The sequence below is a fragment of the Scyliorhinus torazame genome, chromosome 7 (assembly GCF_047496885.1).
Source record: "Scyliorhinus torazame isolate Kashiwa2021f chromosome 7, sScyTor2.1, whole genome shotgun sequence".
In the NCBI taxonomy this organism is placed as follows: domain Eukaryota; kingdom Metazoa; phylum Chordata; class Chondrichthyes; order Carcharhiniformes; family Scyliorhinidae; genus Scyliorhinus; species Scyliorhinus torazame.
Window position 1 is genome coordinate 208,551,002 of NC_092713.1, and position 22,260 is coordinate 208,573,261.

The 22,260-nt window shown below is 49.6% G+C and overlaps 1 protein-coding gene across 5 annotated transcripts in view; it reads left to right on the top strand.

Annotated features, from left to right (window-relative positions):
- Positions 1-830: 830 nt before the first annotated feature.
- The window catches only part of b4galt7 (xylosylprotein beta 1,4-galactosyltransferase, polypeptide 7 (galactosyltransferase I)), a 52,612-nt gene continuing 31,182 nt past the window's right edge, over positions 831-22,260 (top strand). The window contains exons 1-2 of one of the 5 annotated variants that reach the window (XM_072512019.1): positions 831-943; positions 1,865-2,073. In XM_072512019.1, coding sequence (XP_072368120.1) covers positions 2,018-2,073 — 56 coding nt within the window. In that variant the 5' untranslated portion in view covers positions 831-943; positions 1,865-2,017. Of the gene's footprint in view, positions 2,074-22,260 lie in introns of all 5 variants that reach the window. The other 4 variants (XM_072512018.1, XM_072512022.1, XM_072512020.1 and 1 more) reach the window with 4 other exon arrangements.

Consider the following 22,260-nt stretch of genomic DNA (forward strand, 5'->3'; position numbering starts at 1 on the left):
CGATCTAGGTCATGTCCAGATCCACAGCAATTAACTCTTACTGCCCTCAGAAACAGCCTTGCCAGCCACTCAGCTGTACTTAAGAGTGGCTCAAAGTCAATTAGGGACGGGCAATGGCTGGTCTTGCCACAATGCCCTCATCCTGTGAATGAATTCTAAAAGAAGTGATCAAAACACATGAAATAAACCTCCAAAGTAACAGGGGTGTATTCATTGAATAAATACATTGGATATTGTATTGGAAGAGATGTAAGGTGTTTCTGTTTGAGTAAATTAAGGCTTAATTTCGTCTTTCAAAGTCACTTCTGTATCTGTAACTATGACATTGATGACCTTCTCAACCTTGCCCCTCGCCTGAGGTGTGGTGGTCCTCAGGTTAACTCACCACCAGTCAGCTCTCCCCCTCAAACGGGAAAGCAGTCGATGGTCATCTGGGACTATGGCGACTTTACCTTTATGACACTTGTACCATATTTTTATGTACTATATATCAGATGCAGCAGATTATATGCAACATTTATAGCACCTGTGATTTATAAAGACTCATTCAGTGTATCTATAAATCATACTTCGTGCATGTACTGATTTATATAATTATTCACAGAATTTAGTTAACTAATTTCTGTAGAAGATTAATTACGGTTTAAAATTTATATAAATGTGTATATTTGAAATGATAACATTTAGTACATATATAATGCATCCAGTTTGTGTGTATAAAATGCAATGATTATGTACAGAACGTGTGTAATAGTGATAAGCAATGGGCTCAGATGGCGAGTCTGAAGCTGGCGGAACATTTGTGCTGAGCTGCTGGTCCGGCGGAGACTCAATGAGGTGGCGCCAATCAGCCAGCGTGTAGGAACTTTCCTCCCGCGGCCCCGCGATTCGGTGTCGCCGCCGCCGCCGCCGCCGGAAAGAGCGCAGGACTCGGGGGGAGCAGGTACTCGGGGAAGGGGAGACCGCGACGCCCCGATAGGGAAAATAACAACTTTCGGTACAGCAGCTGCGGCGGGAACCCAGAACCGAGCCCGGGCCGACCCGACTGATCACCTGAAGGTCCCTCTGACCGCCTGAGGGTCTCTCAGACCGCCTGTGTCCATTGGCAGGAGGGAGGATTCTCTGTCAGTTTGTGCCCGTTGACAGGAGTGAGGGTCTCTGTCAGTTTGTGCCCGTTGACAGGAGTGAGGGTCTCCCCATCAGTCTGTGTCCGTTGACAGTAGTGAGGGTCTCGATCAGTTTGTGTCCATTGACAGGAGGGAGGATTCTCTGTCAGTTTGTGCCCATTGACAGGAGTGAGGGTCTCGATCAGTTTGTGTCCATTGACAGGAGTGAGGGTCTCGATCAGTTTGTGTCCATTGACAGGAGTGAGGGTCTCGATCAGTTTGTGTCCATTGACAGGAGTGAGGGTCTCGATCAGTTTGTGTCCATTGACAGGAGTGAGGGTCTCGATCAGTTTGTGTCCATTGACAGGAGTGAGGGTCTCTATCAGTTTGTGTCCATTGACAGTAGTGAGGGTCTCCCCATCAGTCAGTGTCCATTGACAGAAGTGAGGGTCTCCCCATCAGTCTGTGTCCATTGACAGGCGTGAGGGTCTCTCCATCAGTCTGTCCATTGACAGGAGTGAGGGGCCCTGTGTCAGTCTGTATCCACTGACAGGAATAAGGGTTCTCTGTGTTTTTTGCTTTGCAATGACAGGTCTGAAGATCTTTTCATCTATCTGCTCATTGATATAGTTTGAATGATTTCTGGCTGCGTCTCGCAGAGTTCCACTGGCATCTCTTCCTCCTTTTTGGACCATTGATTCCACTAATCCCTTGCCACGATACAGGAGATTTGATACTCTCATCTTCCATTTGATAAGGCTGTGGGAGAACTCTGGATGGCTGCAGATTTCGCAGGACTGTTGAGAACCCTCAAGCTGTCTGTGTATCCTCTGCGTTTTTTTGCTGAGAGGGGTCAACCTGCACCAACAGAGACTATGTGACAGAGACTGAGGGCTAAGGAGTGAAAGAAGATGATGTACTCCTCCAGACGGAAACCTGTTCTGTATTTCACCAAGGAGGATAGCAGGTAAACTGGATCAGAGGCATCACACTGAATAAGAGAAATCTGAATTTTTCATTTTATTTCTCAAAGCATTAAAAAAAATCTTAATCTATTTCTGAAACAGGGTAATGCTCTACACTGGCTGACTGCTGCTCCAGCAATGCAGTTGCCTGTTTAGAGGACGGGGACTGATTAAGCCTATAATTTATTTAAAGTGAATTGCCTAACTCTGTTCCTTTCTCAGGCCGATTGGATGGACTGGTTGTTTTTTTCCTTGACTGCCAATTTTCCATGTTCCTGCGTTCCTCGTTTAAAATTTTAATATTAAATTATAACATTTTAATTGCTGGTTGATTTTGGAGTGGTAAATCGGGAAAGCACTGCATTCAGTTCAGTTATCTGGCAGCAACTATGCAGCATGAAAATGTTGTGCAACATTGTTTCGTCGTTACATTTTGGATTTTCTTCATTGGTATTTTGTTATACAGTGAAACCAGTACAAACAGGTACTTGGGGACAGACCCCAAATATCTTGCATTGTAAAAGGTACAAGGGGTACTCAAATTGCAAACTAGCCTTTGCTTTCAAAGTGCCACTTCCTTTTACATCTTTAAATATGGAGTGTATCCTTCAGCTACTGACCCTGTCAATTTATCTGGAGTTTGACTTCTCCCACTGCAATCCGTGTCCCTGCGGTTTGAATTTGGTCCCTGCACCGCAATGCCCACAACCACTGTTTCGGCCAGTCTCTGGAGTTCAAATCCATCTGCACCAGCTTTTAGTAGATACAATGATCGTTTTGAAAAAAAGATCCTGCTTTTAAAAAAAAAAAACAGCTTGTATTCTTAGATGTCTGTAATTTACAGATTTCATTGTTGTTCATCATTAGACAGGATGTGATTCCTTATTCTTGTTTATTTAGATGCTATATGTGAAGCTGTATGTAAGACTAGGAAAGGGAGGGATCTGATTTTACAAAAAGTTATATCCCGTCGTATCATTGGGTAATATTGTCATTATGAGTCTGAATCGTTAAATGATTTCAAGAAGGAGATAGATATATTTCTCATTTTAAAAAATGAGTTAAAGGGATATGAGGAACAGGCAGTGAGGTGGGTTTGAGACCAGGCAGAGATCAGCTATGATCTGATTGAATGACGGAGCAGGCTCGAAGGGCTGAATTGTCTACTTCTGCTCCTAATTCATATGTACCTATGAGGCAGGGTTTTAGGCCAGAACACCGATGTCAGGGTCAAATGAGCCTCCCCTATCTGCACCGTGTCAGGAACATTCACATGGCAGGGAATTTGCCTTGATCGGCCAGTGGCGTGCTCACCTTCCAATTAAGGCCAACAAATGGGCTTATGAAGCTGGAGGGCCAATCAGAGGCCCACCTGCATGGAAGGAACTGCCCTCCGCCTGCCATTGCCAGTAAGAAAGGAAGGGGGAATCTCCATGTTGAGGCACACTCTCGGCAACTTTGGAAACAATAACTGGAATAAAAATGGCCACAGCTGGTGGCGGCAGAGGGTGGCGCTCTCTAGCAACAGGTTTTTTTCCGAGCTTTCCTTAGAGCAACTTTACATATGTTTTGAAAAACAACTTGATATAATAATAATCTATATTAGTGTCACAAATAGGCTTACATTAACACGTCAATGAAGTTACTGTGAAAAACCCCTAGTCTCCACACTCTAGCGCCTGTTTGGGTACACTGAGGGAGAATTCAGGAAGTCCAATTCACCTAACAAGCAAATCTTGTGGGAGGAATCCGGAGCACCCGGAGGAAACTCACGCAGACAGGAGGAGAGCGTGCAGACTCTGCACAGACAGTGACCCAAGCTGGGAATCGAACCTGGGTTCCTGGAGCTATGAAGGAACAGTGCTAACCATTGTGCTGCCATGCTGCCCCTTGTCAATTTAATTTTTTCAATATTTCCCTAGTCAACTTAATTTATTCAGTGCCCTTGCTTTACACAGTTGCTACTGTTATCTTTCTTCCTTTTTCTGGTGCTACTCTATTTTCGGTCGTCTCAATTGCCAGTTTTTTTCATCATGGCGCCGCCCCACTCAAAGAAGGAAAACATCAATGCTGCCAAGCCTTGGCAATACCTGTGCCTGATCATCCGTCGTAGCAACCCCCAAACACTGAAAATGCAATTCTTGTTGCTATGGCTTTCCTCAGGTCGAAGCTTTTATCGAAAATCGACAACAAGGTGGATTTTATAATCATGGAATTAGTAATAGAATTTACAATGCAGAAGGAGGCCATTCGGCCCATCGATTCTGCTCCGGCCCCTGGAAAGAGCACCTTCCTTAAGCCCACGCCTCCACACTATCCCCGTAACCCAGGAACCCCACCTAAACTTTTGGACACTAAGGGGCAATTTAGCATGGCCAATCCACCTAACCTGCACACCTTTGGACTGGGAGGAAACGGAGCACCCGGACGAAACCTACGCAGACATGGGGAGAAAGTGCAAACTCCACACAGGCATTCACCCGAGGCTGGAATCGAACCCAGGACCTTGGTGCTGTGAGGCAGCAGTGCTAACCACTGTGCCGTCCACCTAACCAAGTGGTCAGGTTGTTGCTCTCTGAGAGGAGCTACTGAGCTCCATTAACTCAGTCAATGCTCTTTTTGTTTCGCATGGGGGGCGCCTTGCCAGTCTCGTGCACTCCGCCAATGAGTATTCGGACAGGGTGGTGCTGTTTAAAAGTAAAGTGGTCTTGTTCTTATCTGTGATTGACAAATTGATGGCAAAAACCAAAGTCCTGGAAGAAAGATTGAGGAGATTCAATCTGAGGATTTTTTTTTTAATAAACATTTTATTGAGGTATTTTTGTATAGTAACAACAACAAAATAAACAATATACATGAAACCATAAATATAGTGCAAAAGCCATTTATCTTAGCCCTAACAGTGACCCTCTCAAGGCGAACTTGGTTTTCTCCAAACAGAGAAAGCTAGCCATGTCTGATAGCCAGGTCTCCGACTTTGGGGGCTTTGAGTCCCTCAATGCTAATATCCGTCTCCGGGTCACTAGGGAAGCAAAGGCCAGAACGTCTGCCTCTTCATCCTCATGGATTCCCGGGTCTTCTGACACCCCAAAAATCGCCATCTCTGGCCTCATCGCCATTCTTGTTTTTAACACCGTGGACATGACGTCCGCAAACCCCTGCCAAAATCCCTTAAGCTTTGGACATGTCCAAAGCATGTGGACATGGTTTGCCGGTCCTCCCGCACATTTTGCGCACCTGTCCTCCACCCCAAAGAATCTGCTCATCCTGACCACTGTCATGTGATCCCGGTGAACAACCTTAAATTGTATCAGGCTGAGCCTGGCACATGTTGCGGACGCGTGACTCTACTCAACGCGTCTGCCCATAGACCATCCTCCATCTCACCTCCCAGCTCCTCCCACTTGCGCTTCAGCTCCTCGGCCTGCGTCTCCTCTGACCCCATAAGCTCCTTATAAATGTCCGAGGTGCTCCCTTCTACCCACAATCTGGAAACTACCCTGTCCTGAATCCCCCTTAGCGGTAGGAGTGGGAACGTTGACACCTGTTTACGAAGGAAGTAACGCACCTGCAGATACCTGAATTTGTTTCCCCTCACCAACCCAAACTTTTCATCCAACGCCTTCATACTCGGAAAGCTCCCTTCTATGAACATATCCCCCATCCTCTCAATCCCCGCTCTCAGCCATAACTGGAACCCCCCCCGTCCATACTCCCCGGTGCAAACCGGTGATTATCACAGATTGGGCCCCAGACCGATGCTCCCACATGCCACCTCCACTGGCCCCAAACTCTCAGGGCCGCCACTATCACTGGACTGGTGGAGTACCGTGCCGGCGGGAACGGCAGAGGCGCAGTTACCAACGCCCCCAAACTGATGCCCTTACATGAAGCCGCCTCCATACGCACCCATGCCGACCCCTCCCCCACCACCCACTTCCTGATCATGGCTATATTAGCCGCCCAGTAATAGTTGCTAAAATTTTGCAGCGCCAGCCCGCCCCCTCCCCGACTACGCTCAAGCATTACCTTCCTTACTCGCGGGGTCTTGTCCGCCCAGACGAAGCCCGTGATCACTTTGTTGACCCGCTTAAAAAGGATCGCGGAATAAAGATGGGGAGACACTGAAATACAAATTGGAATCTCGAGAGGACCGTCATCTTCACCTCCCAGCCAGAGACCCATCTCCGAAAATCATCCTTCATTTGGTCCACCAGTCGGGCCAGATTCAATTTCTGCAGCCGGTCCCATTCCCGCGCCACTTGGATGCCCAGGTACCTAAAGCTTCCCTCTACTAACCTAAACGGCAGCACCCTGTGCTCCCCCGCCCCGCCGGAACAGTCCTCTCCAGCCCCTTGAGGCTCTCGGAGCAATTGCCGGCAGCTCTGTAGCCAGCGCAAACAACAGTGGGGTGAGGGGGCATCCCTGTCTCGTCCCCCGGTGCAGTCTAAAATAGTCCAATGTTGTCTTATTCGCCCGTACACTTGCCACAGGAGCCTGATACAGCAACCTGACCCAGTCAATAAAGCCCCGCCCGAATCCGAACCGTCCCGGTATCTCTCACAGTCCCATTCTACCCGAACAAAAGCCTTTTCTGCATCCATTGCGATCACTACCTGGACCTCCCTACCTTCTGGGGGCATCATGATCACATTTACCAGCTTCTGACATTGGCCACCAACTACCTGCCCTTAACAAACCCCGTCTGGTCCTCCCCAATAACGCCAAGGAACACAATCCTCGATCCTGGAGGACAAAGTTTTGGCCAGCAACATGGCACCTACATTCAACAGGGAGATTGGCCTGTAGGACCCACACAGCTCTGGGTTCTTGTCCTGCTTAAGAATCAGCAAAATCGTTGCCTGTGACATCGTTGGGGGCAACACCCCTCTTTCCCTTGCCTCATTGAACATCCTCAACAACACCGTCTGCAATATCCCCGAGAACGTTTTATAAAACTCCACTGGATACCTGTCCGGACGCGGGACCTTACCCGCCTGCATGGCCTTCAAGCCCTCCACTATCTCTTCCAGACAGATTGGGGGCCCCCAGCCCTTCTACCCACTCCCCGTCCGGGAAATTTGGGAAATTCAGCCTCTCCAAGAAGTGCCTCATCCCCTCCGGCCCCATAGGGGGTTCCGACCTGTACAGCCTGCTCTAGAAATTCCTAAACGCCTCATTCACCCCTACTGAATCACCAACCAGTTTCCATCTCCATCCTTTACTTTCCCTATCTCCCCAGCTGCCTCCCTCTCCCTAAACTGCTATGCAAGCATTCTGCTGGCCTTCTTTCCATGTTCATAGATCGCCCCCCTCGCCTTTCTCAGCTGCTCCACTGCCCTCCCTGTGGCCAGCAAGCTAAACTCCGCCTGTAACCTCCGTCGTTCCCTTAAAAGCCCTGCCTCTGGGGTCTCCACATACCTCCTATCAATCTGTAGTATCTCCTTTACCAGTCGGTCCGTCTCTGCCCTGTCCACCTTCTCCCTATGGACCCGGATTGAGATCAGCTCCCCTGACCACCGCCTTCAGTGCTTCTCACACCACCGCTGCTGAAATTTCCCCCGTGTCACTGACTTGCAGGTAGGTCTGAATACATTTCCTTAGCCGCTCGCAGACCCCTTCATCCTCCAAATGTCCCACATCCAACCTCCAGTGTGGGTGCTGGTTACTGTCTTTACTAGCCTGCAGTGCAGAGCATGGTCTGAGATTGTAATCGCCGAGTACCCCATGTCCACCACCCCAGCCAGCAAGGCCCTGCTCAAAATAAAGAAATCAGTCCGGGAATACACTTTATTCGTGTGAGTAGAAGGAGAACTCCTTCACCCTCGGCTGCCCAAATCTCCATGGATCCACCACCCCCATCAGCTCCATGAACCCTCTTAGTTCCTTTGCCATTGCTGGCACCCTGCCCGTTTTCGAGCTTGACCGGTCTAAGCCGGGGACCATAACTGTTGAAATCCCCTCCCATGACCAGCCTGTGCGAGTCCAGGTCCGGTACTTCCCCAGCATCCTCTTCGTAAACTCCATATCATCCCAATTTGGCGCAGACACATTTACTAATACCACCTGCACCCCCTCTAGCTTCCTACTGACCATAATGTACCAACCTTCCACGTCGGATACTACTCTAGCCGCCTCAAACACCACCCGCTTATTCATCAGGATCGCGATCCCTCTAGTCTTTGAATCTAGACCCGAGTGAAAGACCTGACTGACCCAGCCTTTCCTCGGTCTAACCTGGTCCGTTACTCTAAGATGCATCTCCTTCAACATTACCACGTCCGCCTTCAATCCCCTAAGATATGTGAACACACGTGCCCTTTTGACCGGCCCATTTAACCCTGGAACATTCCAGGTGATCAGCCTAGTTGGGGGCTCATTGCCCCTGTTGCTCTCTTTGGTTGGCTCTTAATTTGGCTCTGTTTAACTATGTTTGCTCAAGAGTCGCCAGGATCTTTCGACACCGCCACAAGGTTCAGAACCGAATACTGATCAATGACTCGATACACCAGTTAGTAAGTTCAAAAGCAATGCTCATTTATTTACACACAGACAAATCTACTTGTGCATAAACTCTACAAACTATTACTAAAGCCTATACTTATCTTCGGGTGCCCACTCAGTCAGAGGAACAATGGCCGTTGCTCGGTTCTGAGGCTGCTGGGTTGAGCTGTTTACAGGGTAGCAACTAGGAGCGTCTGTCTCGTAGCGTGCGTTGACTTGGAACTTACTTAGTCTGATGCAGCTGCTAGGCTGGTCTCTCTGCTGAGAGCGCATCAGCAGAACATTCACTCCCCCTCGTAACAACACCCTGTAACCCAAGCCCTTTTATGAAACCAAACATATGCACACACCCCACTGCGCTTCTGAGAGCTAGCTTGCCCAGCTAGCTTGGTGGCCCCCATCCCCGACACCAGATAGTCTCCCACCTATTGAAGAAACAAAAAGATTAAACAAAAACATGAGCGTTGCAGCCAAGTTCAAAAGTTCCCAATCCATCACCAGCCCTTTCTTTTGCACAAAGTCCAACGCGTCCTCCGGTGACTCATTGTAGAAGAGCTGATCCTCACGCTTGACCCAGAGACGGGCTGGGTATAACAGTCCAAACATCACCTTTTTCTTAAAAAGGATTGACCTGATCTGGTTGAAGCCTGCTCTCCTGGCCACCTCTACTCTCAGGTCCTGGTAAACCCGCAGGATGCTATTGTCCCATTTACAGCTCCGTGTCTGCATGGCCCACTGTAGAATGCGCTCCTTATCCGAGAACCTGTGGAATCTCACCACTATTGCCCCCGTGGGGGTCTCCCATTCGCGGCTTCCTCGCAAGTGCTCTGAGTCCTATCCTCGTCCAAGGGCCGGGAGAATGCCCCATCCCCCAGAAGCTTCACAAACATGTCTGTGATGTATGCCCCAGGGTCTGTTTCTTTGGACCCCTCCGGGAGCCCGACGATTCTTGGGTTCTGCCGGCGGACTTATTATCTACGTCCTCCACCTTCCCTAGGAGCTTCTTCTGCTGGTCCCTCAGCATACCCACCTCCAGCTCCACCGCAGTCTGATGTTCCTCCTGCTCAGCCGGCACCTTCTCCACCTTCTGGATCACCCAATCTATGCTTCAACCGCTCAATTGACTCTTTTATCGGGTCCAAACAGTCCCGTTTCTGCGTACCAAAGTCTTCCTGAATGAGTTGCATCAGCTGCTCCATAGACTGTTGGGTCGACAAGCCAGAGGTCCGAACCTCCGCCATGCTGTCTTCTGCTGCAGCTACAGTCCAAGCCTTCTCTATCTTTTTGTTTCTGCCCTTACGAACACTTCTAGTCCTCTCCAAGCACTGAAGTGGGAATTCAGTAAACAATTGCCACTAACATCCGTTTTACAATTCAAGTCTGGTAGAAAAACGAGGGCAAGGTCCAAACGTCCGACCAGAGCGGGAGCCACCAAATGTGCGACTTACTCCGTGTCATGACCAGGAGGAGATTCTGCAGCTGGATTGACAGAGGGGTATCCTGCTCTCCAAAGGCAACAGAATTTTTATTTTTATGGATTTCACTATGGCAGTAGCCAAGAAAAGAGCTGTCTTTGTCGAGTTTAAGTGTCTCCTATGTCAATGACCGGGAGCAAAATGTAGCCTGCTCTGCCCGGCCAGATTGAGGGTCATGGATAGCAACGGTGTTCAGAAAATATTCCTTATCCAGAATGGGTGAAAGACTATATCTCACAAAACCTGGCTCCTGGTTGACTGTCTGATCTGTTTGATCGGATGCGATGACTGTCGACATTACGTTGGGTTTCAGCTGTGGGAAGCTTTTTTTTCTCTTTGAGTACTTTGTTTTCCTTTCGACAGCTGCCCATATTTTACTAATGTTGAATGGTTAATGGCAGTGCGATATTAACAGTAACCATGAAGGTTGAAGGACTGTGATTATGATGTTGCTAATTGTGATAACAGTTTCAGCATAACAATTTTAATGCTATTGCTGGGGTATTTGGCATTTGTAGCTGACGGTGGTACTTATGTTTTATTTTCCTCCTGAGCCGGATTTTGGATCCAAGTTGTTTTATGTTATCCTTAACACTGCTGTGTTCGTATGTAGCTTTAGAAGAGGGAGGCTGGGTGCAGCCTTTCATTTGGGGGGAAGGCTGGCATTTGGGATTTTTTTCTACTTTAGTTCCTTTTTAAAAAACTTAATCTCATCTTTTTCAAACTTTAGTTGCTCTTTTACGCAGAGGCTGTCCATTTGTCATTTGTTTCAACTTGGTTGCCTCAATTGGTCAATAATGTGGTATTTAATATGTAAAAAAAGCTGAATCACCCTGTGGAACGCAGTAAGGTATTTTCTCACTTAATTATAATCTTTATTGTCACAAATAGACTTACATTAACACTACAATGAAGTTACTGTGAAATGCCCCTAGTTGTTATATTCTGGCTCCTGTTCGGGTACACAGAGGGAGAATTCAGAATGTCCAAATTACTTAACAGCACGTCTTTCGGGACTTGTGGGAGGAAACCGGAGCGCCCGGAGGAAATTCACGCAGACACGGGGAGAACGTGAAGACTCCACACTGACAGTGACCCAAGCCTGGAATCGAACCTGGGAACCAGGAGCTGTGCAACAACAGTGCTACCCACTGTGCTACCATGCTGCCCTATAGAAGTTTAAGGCTAATATTGTTTTTCTTCAAGAGATCCATCTGTGCACTTTGGATCATTTTAGACTCTAAGGGGTAGGTGATTGAGATTTTTCAATCTGAATCATGGGGTGCTGCAATTTTGATATGTCTCTTCACACATAGCAGATCTTAATGGCTGCTATGTGATCCTCATGGCTGCTATGTGATCCTCATGGCTGCTATGTGATTGTATTTCGTAGGTAATTTAATAAACAAGTAATTCTGGACAACCTTCATGCACATAATTGGGATGATGCTCAGTTTTCTTTTACCAATTTGTTTCTCCTCTTTGCCTAACTTGCACAATGATCATCCAATTCTGGGCAGGGACTTAAATTGCATTTTAAATCCTTCTCTTGAGCTCCAAAACTGCTTCGTGCTCTTTTGCTAGATCAGTTTCTGTTATTAATTCCTGTCTGCAAGTTTACAAGGTTACAGATCCTTGGCGTTTCCTTTTCCAGTTCATCGTTCTTATTCAAGAAGACTTTTTTCTTTATGTGGTAAGCTTACTTTGCTTTTACACTTCAGTGAATACCATAGCATTGTCATATCTTACCATTATCTCCTTATCGATGAGACTGTGCTTTCCTGAAAATGTACCCTCTCAACGTTCTTGCCGTTTTGATTTTATTCTTCTCTCTGATGAAGAATGTATGAAATTTATCTCCTCCCAGATTGATTTGTTCTCAGACATCCGTATGACGCCTGATGTAATTGCATCCACTACTTGAGAAGCATTTAAGGCTTATATCTGTGGTAAGCTCATTTCATACATTGCAAGGATCAATAGCAGCGCTCCAATCGCCTGTCTGAATTGGTTAAACCATATACTACTCTAAGTTGATCAGCGGTAAGCGTCTGCTCCAATTCCGCTTTATAAGGAAAGACTCAGTTTACAGACAAAATTTGATCTTTTAAAAAATATATATTTTATTGAAGGCATTTTGCATATTTAAATAGAATTTTCAGAAAATCAAAAACCCACAGGAACAAAGAACGCAGGCGCAAAACATCAGCCAATACCAAGCCCACAACTCTCCCCACTCCTTAATTTTCCCCCCTTGTCACCCCCCCCCCCCCCCCAAACAGCAAAAACAACCCCCAAACCACCCCACCCCGCCGACACCTTAATTAACCTTGAGGAAATCTATTAATGGCTTCCACCTCCGGGTGAACCCAATCCTCCGTCACCCACAAGGCAAACCTGACCTCCAAATTCAGGAATTCTGCCGGGTCCCTCACCCATACCCCCGCCATCAGTGACTCCGAGTCCCACCAGCACAAGAAGATCTGTCTCCGGGTTATCAGGGAGGTAAAGGCCAATGCATCAGCCTCTCTTCCCACCTATATTCCCGGATCCTCCGACACTCCAAATATCGTCACCTCCGGACTCGGGGCCACCCCTACACCTAGAATCTTGGACATGACATCTGAGAACCTCTGCCAGAACCTCCTCAACCTTGCAAATAACCAGCTCATCCTCACAACCGTCATGTGGGCCCTGTGCATCTCCTTAAACTGGATGAATTTTTTTCCTCGCACACGTCGAGGACGCATTCATCCTCCACAGAGCTTCTTGCCACATCCTGGCCTTCAACTCCCCACCCAACCCCTCCTCCCATTTGCGCTTTATCTCCTCCACCAGAGCGCCCTCCCTCTCCATCAACTCTCCATGAATGTCTGACATTCTCCCCTCCCCATTGTCATCCTCGGACAACAGTTTATCTTGCAGCACCGGAGGCGGCAGCCCCGAGAAGGATGGCACCTCTCTCCTCAAAGTCCCTCACCTGCAGTATCTGAAACCATTCCCCTTGGGTAACTGATACATTTCCACCAGCTCTGCCAGGTCTGCAAACTTGTCCCCTACAAACAAGTCCCTGAAGTACTCTATTCCTACCTACTGCCACCCCGGACCTCGCATCCAGCCCTGCCGGTACAAACCTATGATTGTCACGAATTGGCGCCCACAACAACATGTCCTCCGTCCCGAAGTATTGGCTGCACTAGTTCCAAATTTGCAATGCTGAGATCACCACCGGGTTCACAGAATACCGGACTAGCGAAAATGGAAGGGGCACCAACAACAGTGCCCTCAAACCCGTCCTCACCCTGATCCATTTTAAGGGGATGCACAGGGCCCACATGACGGTTGTGAGGGTGCTGCCTCCATCCGCCCCAAAACCGATCCCTCTGCACATTTGCTCACTGTGGCGATATTTGCCGCCCAATAATTAAACTTGGCAATGCCAGCCCCATCCTCCCCCTCCAAAAACACCTCCCCCACCTGCAGGGTCTTCCCCGCCCACACAAAGCACAAAATTGGCCCATTCACCTTCCTAAAAAAAGACTTGGGAACCAAGGTGGGAAGGTTCTGGAACATGAACAAGAACCTGGGCAGCACCGTCGCTTTAACTATCTGCACGTGCCCAACCAATGACAGCGGCAACACATCCCACCTCTTAAAATCTGTCTTCATTCCTGCCGTCAGTTGTGCCAAATTTAATTTGTGCAGCTGAACCCAGCTCCTCGTCACCTGAATTCCACGTGGGTGGGTTTTCGGTACCTAGGAATTCAGGTGACAAGGAACTGGGTGCACATGTGAGAAGTATGAGAACTCTTTCACCCACAAACCTCCACAGGTCTGCGCCCCACCCCACCATACGGTTCATCAACTCCCTTGCCACCACCAACATCTTCAATGACTTGGGACACAACAGGTCCAACCTCGGATCCAGAACCATGCTAAAATCGCCCCCCCCCATTATTAGTCGGTGCGTGTCCAGATATGGAATCTTCCCTAACACCCACTTCACAAAGTCCACGTTGTCCCAATTTGGGGCATTAACATTCACCAGGACCTTAGGCATCCCCTCCAACATCCCACTAACCATCATGTACCTATGCCCTGGATCGGCTACAATACTACCTACCTCTAAGGCCACTTTCTTATTGACCAGCACCGCCACCCCCCCTAGTCTTCATGTCCAACCCCGAGTGGAACACCTGCCCCACCCATCCCATCCTCAGCCTCGTCTGATCTCCCAACTTAAGGTGCGTCTCCTGCAGGAACACAACATCCCCTTTCAAACTTCTCAAATGCGCGAAAATACGCGGCCATTTAACCGTCCCATTCAACCCTTGCACAATCCAGGTAACCAGCCTGGTCGGGGGATCCTTGCCCTGTCCCCAGCCGAACAGCCATACCCCTTTAGCCGGCTCCCCCTGGTCCACGTCTTACACTTTTCCAGGCCCGCCCCAAGATGTCCGTTGCCGTCCCTCAACTAACTGCATCACACCAACCACACCCATATCAGCATCCCTCCCCTTCCCCATAACCAAACCAAAAACCAACCAATCACCCCCCCCCCCTCCTGACAACCCCATATTTCATTCGCATTAACTAGCCCAACCAGCTGCATGATGGCCCCTGCCATCATGTGGGGGGGGGGGGGGATGACTGCCCCACCCTACCCCTCTGTCGTAACCATCACCAATCCACCCACACTGTGTGCCCACCTTTCACACACAACTCCACTCCAAAGTTCAATGTCCTCATACTCCTCCCAGCCTATAGTCTCTCATAAAGTCCTTCGCCTCCTCCAGCGAGTCAAAATAAAACTCTTGCCTCTGGTGCGCGACCCACAAGTGAGCGGGATACAGATTCCCAAAAGTCACCCCCTTCTTGCAGAGGGCAGCCTTGATCCGGTTATTCCTGGCCCTCCGCTTGGCCATCTCCACTCCCAGGTCTTGATATATCTGCAGCTCGCTTTCCTCCCAAAGGCACTTCTGTGTCTGCCTCACCTACCTCAAGACTTCTCCTTGTCAAGGAAACGATGCAGTCTCACCACCATCGCCCTCGGCGGCTCCCCCACCTGCGCCCTCCTCCTCAGCACCTTGTGCACTCGGCCCACCTTGAGAGGATGGTCAAGGCCCCCTCCCCCATCAGCTTCTCCAACATACTTGGCGGTCTCCGTGCCTTCAATGCCTTCCGGCATCCCTACGATCTGCGTGTTTTGTATCCTGGATTGGTCCTCGAGACCTCCATCTTCTCCGTCAGCCTTTTCTGGCTGCCTGTCACCATCCTCATCTCTGCTTCCAGCGAGATCAACCGATCCTCATGCTCCCCCACCCAACTACTCCACCTTTTGGATCAGGCCTTGTGTCTCCAGCCTCAGCTCCACACGCTCGATCACTGCCCTAAGCAGCTCCACCACCGTAGCCAGGTCCTCTAAGGCCTCCTTCCCCAACGGATGGAAATGGCTGTTGAGGAATTCCACCAGCTGCTCTCTGCCATCTTCTCCTATGTCATGCCACAAAAACTTTCTTGCTCAAGTTGCTGTCTCTTGACTTCCGGTGGCGGCTGTGAAGGAGTAGGTTGCACATTTGGTGGCTCCCGCTCGGGTCGGACCTTTGGACCTTTCCCCCCAATTTCCTATCGGACTTGATTTGGCAAATTGATGGTAGAGGCAATTGTGGAGTGGATTCCTACATCGGTGCATGGAGATGCGGACTAGAAGTGCTCGCAAAGGAAGAAATAGACATACAGAGAAGGCTTTGGCTGAAGCTGCAGCGGGAGAAAGCATGGCAGATGACCGGAGTCCTGGCTTGTCGACCCAGCGGTCAACGGAGCAGCTGATGCAGTTAATTCAGGAGGGTTTCGCCAAGCAGAAGCAGGAATGCTTGGACCCGATTAAAGAATCGATTGCGCGGCTGGAACTTAGATTGGATGCCCAAGATCGGGTGATCCAGAAAATAGAGAAGGCGCTGGCTGAGCAGGAGGAACATCAAACAGTAATGGAGATGGAGGTGGGGATGCTGAGAGACCAGCAGAAAAGGCTCCAGGAGAAGGTGGAGGACCTAGAGAATAGGTCCCGCTGGCAGAACTTGAGAATCATTGGTCTCCCGGAGGGGTCCGAAGGAGCGGTTGCTGGGGCATACATAGCGGGCATGTTCAAGAAGTTGCTGAGTGATGGGACATTCTCCCGCATCTTGGAGATGGACAGGATGCACCGACCGCTCGCGAGGAAGCCGCGAGTGGGGGACTCCCCGAGGGCAATGGTGGTGAGATTACACAGGTACTTGGACAAGGAGCGTATTTTACAGTGGGCGAGGCAGACATGGAGTTGTAAATGGCAGAAAAGATCCTGCGGATCTATCAGTATCTGAGTGCGGAGGTGGCCAGGAGAAGAGTGGAGTTCAATCAGATAAAGGTGACCCTTTTTAAGAAAAAGGTGAAGTTTGGACTGCTGTATCTAGCCCGTCTCTGGGTCACGTATGAGGAGCAACATTTTTATTTTGAGTCGCCCGAGGAAGCGATGGACTTCGCTAGAAGGAAAGGACTGGTGGCAGATTGAGGACTTTTAACTTGTTGCAGCGCTCACGTTGAAAAAGTTTCTTGTTCTTTTTTTTGGGGGGGGACGTTATTTGTAATGCCAACTGTATTGATTTGGGGCCTGTTGCAGAGCTGAGTGAGTTAAAGTTTACATTTGCACTGATGGGGGATGGAGGTGTGTTTGTTAGATGCTGGATCTTCTGTTTGATCTTTTCTTTGTTTATTGCGTTTTTCTTTTTTTTAAGGGCAGTTGTATTGGGACTGCTTTTCTTTTGAATATGTGTGTCCGAGCGGGGGAGAGGGTGGGGAGGGAACCATAGGTGGGAGAATGTCTGGTGCCATTGGCAGGGGGAACCAAGCTAGCTGTGTGGGCTGGCTCACAAGATGTTATGCTTGTCAAAGGGGTCGGTTTACATAGTGCTGTTACGGGGGAGGGGAGGGGGGGGGGGAAATGTTCTGCTGACGGGGGAGGGACGTTTGCTGCGGGTCAGAAAGGAGTTCGGGGGCGGAGGCTGCCTAGGGGCAGGCCGGCGGATGCGCGGGGCGCGGGCTGGAGACTGGCCCAAGAAAGGTGATGGCTGATCGGCGAGGGGGGCGATGAGCCCCCTCCCCCCAACCAGGCTGATTACGTTGAACGTAAGAGTGTTCACGCGTTTTTAAGAGGACTGAAGGCGGACGTGTTAATGCTACAGGAGACGCACCTCAGAATAACTGATCAGATCAGATGAAGGAAGGGATGGGTCGGACAGGTTTTTCACTCTGGGCTGGACTCGAAGACTAGAGGGGTTGCGATCATGATTAATAAGCGAGTGGTATTTGAGGAGGGAGGAATAGTTGTGGATGTGGGAGGCCGGTACATTATGGTCAGTGGGAAACTGGAGGGTTTGCAGGTGGTACTAGTAAATGACTACACGCCAAATTGGGACGATGTGGAGTTTAATAAAGAGGATGCTTGGGAAGATCCCTGACCTGGATTCGCATGAGTTGGTCATGGGAGGGGACTTTAACACCGTTATTGACCCTGGGTTAGACCGGTCAAGCTGAAGGACAGGCAGGGTGCCAACAATGGCAAAGGAGCTAATTTATGGGGTTTATGGAGCAGATGGCGCGGGGGGGGGGGGGGGGGGACTCCCGGCTTGATTTTTAAAAGTTTGAATAGGGCTCCACTGACTGGGTAGTGGCACGGGGTATTTGGCGATCACAATCTCAGATAATGCCCCGCACTGGGTTGACCTACAGGTTATCAGGGAGCGTAGCCAGTGCCGGCTCTGGAGGCTGGACGTGGGACTTCTGGCTGACGAAGTCAACGACACTGGTGAAGTTTCGGTGGCGGTGGTCTGGGAGGCATTGAAGGCGGTGGTTAGAGGAGAGCTGATCTCGATACGGGCCCATAGGGAGAAGGCAGACAGAGCGGAGGTGGGCTGACTGATAAAGGAGATATTGCAGGTCGACAGGAGGTATGCGGGGACCCCAGAGGCAGGGCTTTATGGGGAATGACGGAGGCTACAGGCGGAGTTTGGCTTGCTAACTACAGGGAGGACGGGAGAGCAGCTGAGGAAGGCGAGGAGGGTGATCTATAAACATGGGGAGAAGGCCAGCAGAATGCTCGCGCAGCAGCTTCGAAAGAGGGAGGCAGCCAGGGAAATTGGGAAAGTAAAGGACGGGGACGGGAACCTGGTTGGAGAATCAGCAGGGATAAATAAGGCGTTCAAGGAGTTTTACAGTAGGCTGTATGGGTCGGAACCCCCAGCTGGGCCAGAGGGGATGTGGCACTTTTTAGGGGGGCTGAATTTCCTGACGGTGGACGGGGTGGACTATGGTAGAAGGGCTGGGGTCCCCGATCGGGTTGGAAGAGATAGCAGAGGGTCTGAAGGCCATGCAGTCGGGTAAAGCGCCGGGGCCGGACGGGTACCCAGTGGAGTTTTATAAAAAATTCTCTGGGATATTGGGGCCACTGTTGATGAGGACATTCAATGAGGCAAGGGAGCGTGGGGTGCTTCCCCCGATGATGTCACAGGCCATTACCTCATTGATCCTGAAGCGGGACAAGGACCTGGAGCTATGTGGGTCCTACAGGCCGATATCCCCATTGAATGTGGATGCCAAACTGTTGGCCAAAATCTTGTCCTCTAGGATTGAAGACTGTTCCGGATGTGATTGGGGAGAACCAGATGGGGTTCGTTAAGGGTAGGCAGTTGGTGGCCAATGTAAGAAGGTTGTTAAATATGATCATGATGCCCCCAGAAGGTAGGGATGTGGAGGTAGTGATCGCAATGGACGCAGAGAAGGCTTTTGATCGGGTGGAATAGAAATATCTGTGAGAGGTACTGGGACGGTTCGGATTTGTGCGGGGCTTTATTGACTGGGTCAGGTTGTTGTATAAGGCTCCTGTCGCGAGCGTGCGGACAAATAGGACAACATCGGACTATTTCAGGCTGCATCGGGGGACGAGACTGGGATGCCCCCTCTCCCCACTGCAGTTCGCGTTAACCTTGGAGCCGCTGGCAATTGCGCTGAGAGCCTCAAGGGGCTGATCCGGGGGGGTGGAGTGGAACACAGAGTCTCGCTTTATGCAGACAACCTGCTCCTGTATGTATCGGACCCACTGGAGGGGATGGAAGAAATTATGAGGATTCTGGGGGAATTTGACCGGTTTTCGGGGTATAAACTAACTATGGAGAAAAGTGAGATGTTCGCGCTCCAGGCAAGGGGGCAGGAGGGGCGATTGGGGGAACTGCCGTTTAGGGTGGGAGGGAGAAGCTTCCGGTACCGAGGTATCCAGGTGGCACGGGAATGGGAACGGCTCCACAAGTTAAATTTGGCCCTGTTAGTAGTCCAAATGAAGGACGATTTTCGGAGGTGGGACGCGCTCTCGTTGTCACTGGCTGGGAGCGTGCAGACAGTGAAAATGACGGTCCTCCCGCAATTCCTGTTTGTGTTTCAGTGTCTCCCCATCTTTATTCCACGGTCCTTTTTTAAATGCGTCAATAAGGTAATCACTGGCTTTGTATGGGCGGATAAGACACCGCAAGTAAAAAAGGGGATGCTTGAGCGGAGCCGGGGGGAGGGCGGGCTGGGGCTGCCGAACTTTAGTAATTATTATTGGGCGGCGAACATAGCCATGATCAGGAAGTGGGTGGTGGGGGGAGGGTCGGTATGGGAGTGTGTTGAGGCAGCTTCATGCAAGGGCACTAGTTTGGGGCGTTGGTAAGGGCGCCACTGCAGTTCCCGCTGGCACGGTACTCCACTTGCCCCGTGGTGGCGGCGGCCCTGAGGGTCTGGGGGCAATGGAGGAGGCATGTGGGGCAGAGGGAGCATCGGTGTCATCTCCAATCTGTAATAATGACCGGTTCGCCCCGGGAAGGATGGATGGAGAGTTTCGGAGATGGCAGAGAGCAGGGATTGAGAGGATGGGGGATATGTTTATAGAGGGGAGCTTTTCTAGCCTGAGGGAGCTGGAGCAGAAATTTGGATTGGCGAGGGGAAATGAATTTAGGTCCCTGCAGGTGTTTGATTTCGTACGCAGGCAGGTTTCAACCTTCTCGCTCCAACCACCAAGGGGGATACATTACAAGGTAGTTTCCAGAGGGTGGGTGGGAGAAGAGAGGGTTTCGGACATTTACAAGGAACTCATGGGGGTTCAGAGGAGACGCAGACCAAGGAGTTGAAACGCAAGTGGGAAGAGGAGTTAGGAGGAGAGATAGAGGATGGTCTCTGGGCGGACGCGTTGAGTAGAGTCAACGTGTCCACAACATGTGCCAGGCTCCGCCTGATACAATTTAAGGTCGTTCACCGGGCCCACGTGACAGTGGCTCGGATGAGCAGGTTCTTTGGGGTAGAAGAAAGGTGCGCAAAGTGTGCGGGAGGGTTAGCGAACTATGCCCATATGTTCTGGGCATGCCCGAAGCTTAGGGGATTCTGGCAGGGGTTTGCGGAGGTCATGTCCAAGATGTTAAAAACAAGGGTGGTACTGAGTCCAGAGATGGCGATTTTCGGAATGTCAGAAGACCCGGGTATCCAGGAGGAGAAAGACGTTCTAGCCTGTGCTTCCCTGGTAGCCTGGGGACGGATTCTATTAGCTTGGAGGGACCCAAAGTCCCGACGACTGAGACTAGGCTAACTGACATGGCTAGCTTTCTCTGTTTGGAGAAAATCAAGTTCGCCCTGAGAAGGTCAATGTTAGGGTTCACCCGGAGGTGGCAGCCGTTCGTCGACTTCTTTGCGGAAAATGTACCGTCAGCAGGGCGGGGCGGGGGTGCTGGGGGTTAAATTAGTTTAGAGTATGGGGTTAGTAAAGGTGGGACCTGTAAGGGAGGAAGACGGCTCTTGCACTATGCTTATAAATTGATGTACATTGTTTATCTTGTTGCTGTTGTAAAACCATAAATACCTCAATAAAGTGTTTATTAAAAAAAAGTTGCTGTCTCTTTCTCGTTGCACTTCTCGTCCGATGAGTCATAAACCAGTCCCAACAGGAGTTTTATATTCCCTCAGTTCTCATGCACCTGTCATCCAACAGCACATGATTCGGATGGGGAAGTACCAAAAACATCCATCTTGTGTGGGAGTCTCCAAACGTGCGACCACTCATTGCATGGCCGCCACCTGAAGTCAGAATTCAGTCTTTTATACACCAACCAGGCTGAGCAATATTTTCTGAAATCAAGACAATATTACTATGAGTATGGTGAAAAAGCAAGGACAAATTCTCACTGGACTAGTAATCCAGAGGTAATGCTCAGCAGTCCCTGGTTCGAATCCCAGATGGCAGATGGTGCAATTTGAATTCAATAAAAAATAACACTGGGATTAAAAGTCTAATGCTGACCATGAAGCTGTTGCCAATTGTTGTAAAAACCCATCTGGTTCACTAATGTCCTTCAGGAAGCATAGTCTGCCGTCCTTACCTGGTCTGGCCTACATGTGACTCCAGACCCACACAACAAAATGGCTGACTCTTGACTGCCCCTCACAGAATGGCCTAACAAGCCACTCCATTCAAGAGCAGGAACGAATAAAAAAAAAAGAGTGGCTCCCGCTAGGGTGCTGTTCTTTTAGCCATTTTGTGCAGTTTCTGAAGGTATTTTTGTTTAAAAACCCAATGTTTAATGGAATTTTCAACTAATTATTCCAAATCCAATGAGAGAAGATGCAATTCAAGACCTAGTCTTGGGGAACAGCGAAGTGGGTGAAGTGTCAGTTGGCGACAGCATCGAGGATAGTGATCACAATTCAGTTAGAATCAATATTACTATGGTTGGCATTGGAGAAGATCAACAAAACAGTAAAAGCACATGGGGCTGTGATACAATGTATGGTGGTGTCTGCTACATAAGAACTAGGAGCAGGAATAGGCCATCTGGCCCCTAGAGCCTGCTCCGTCATTCAATCAGATCACGGCTGATCTTTTGTGGACTCAGCTCCACTTTCCCGCCCGAACACCATAACCCTTTATTCCTTTATTCTTCAAAAAACTATCTATCTATCTTGAAAACATTTAATGAAGGAGCCTCAACTGCTTCATTGGGCAGGGAATTCCATAGATTCACAACCCTTTGGGGGAAGAAGTTCCAAAGGTCAGTCCTAAATCTACTTCCCCTTATTTTGAGGCTATGCCCCCTAGTTCTGCTTTCACCCGCCAGTGGAAACAACCTGCTTGCATCTATCCTATCTATTCCCTTCATA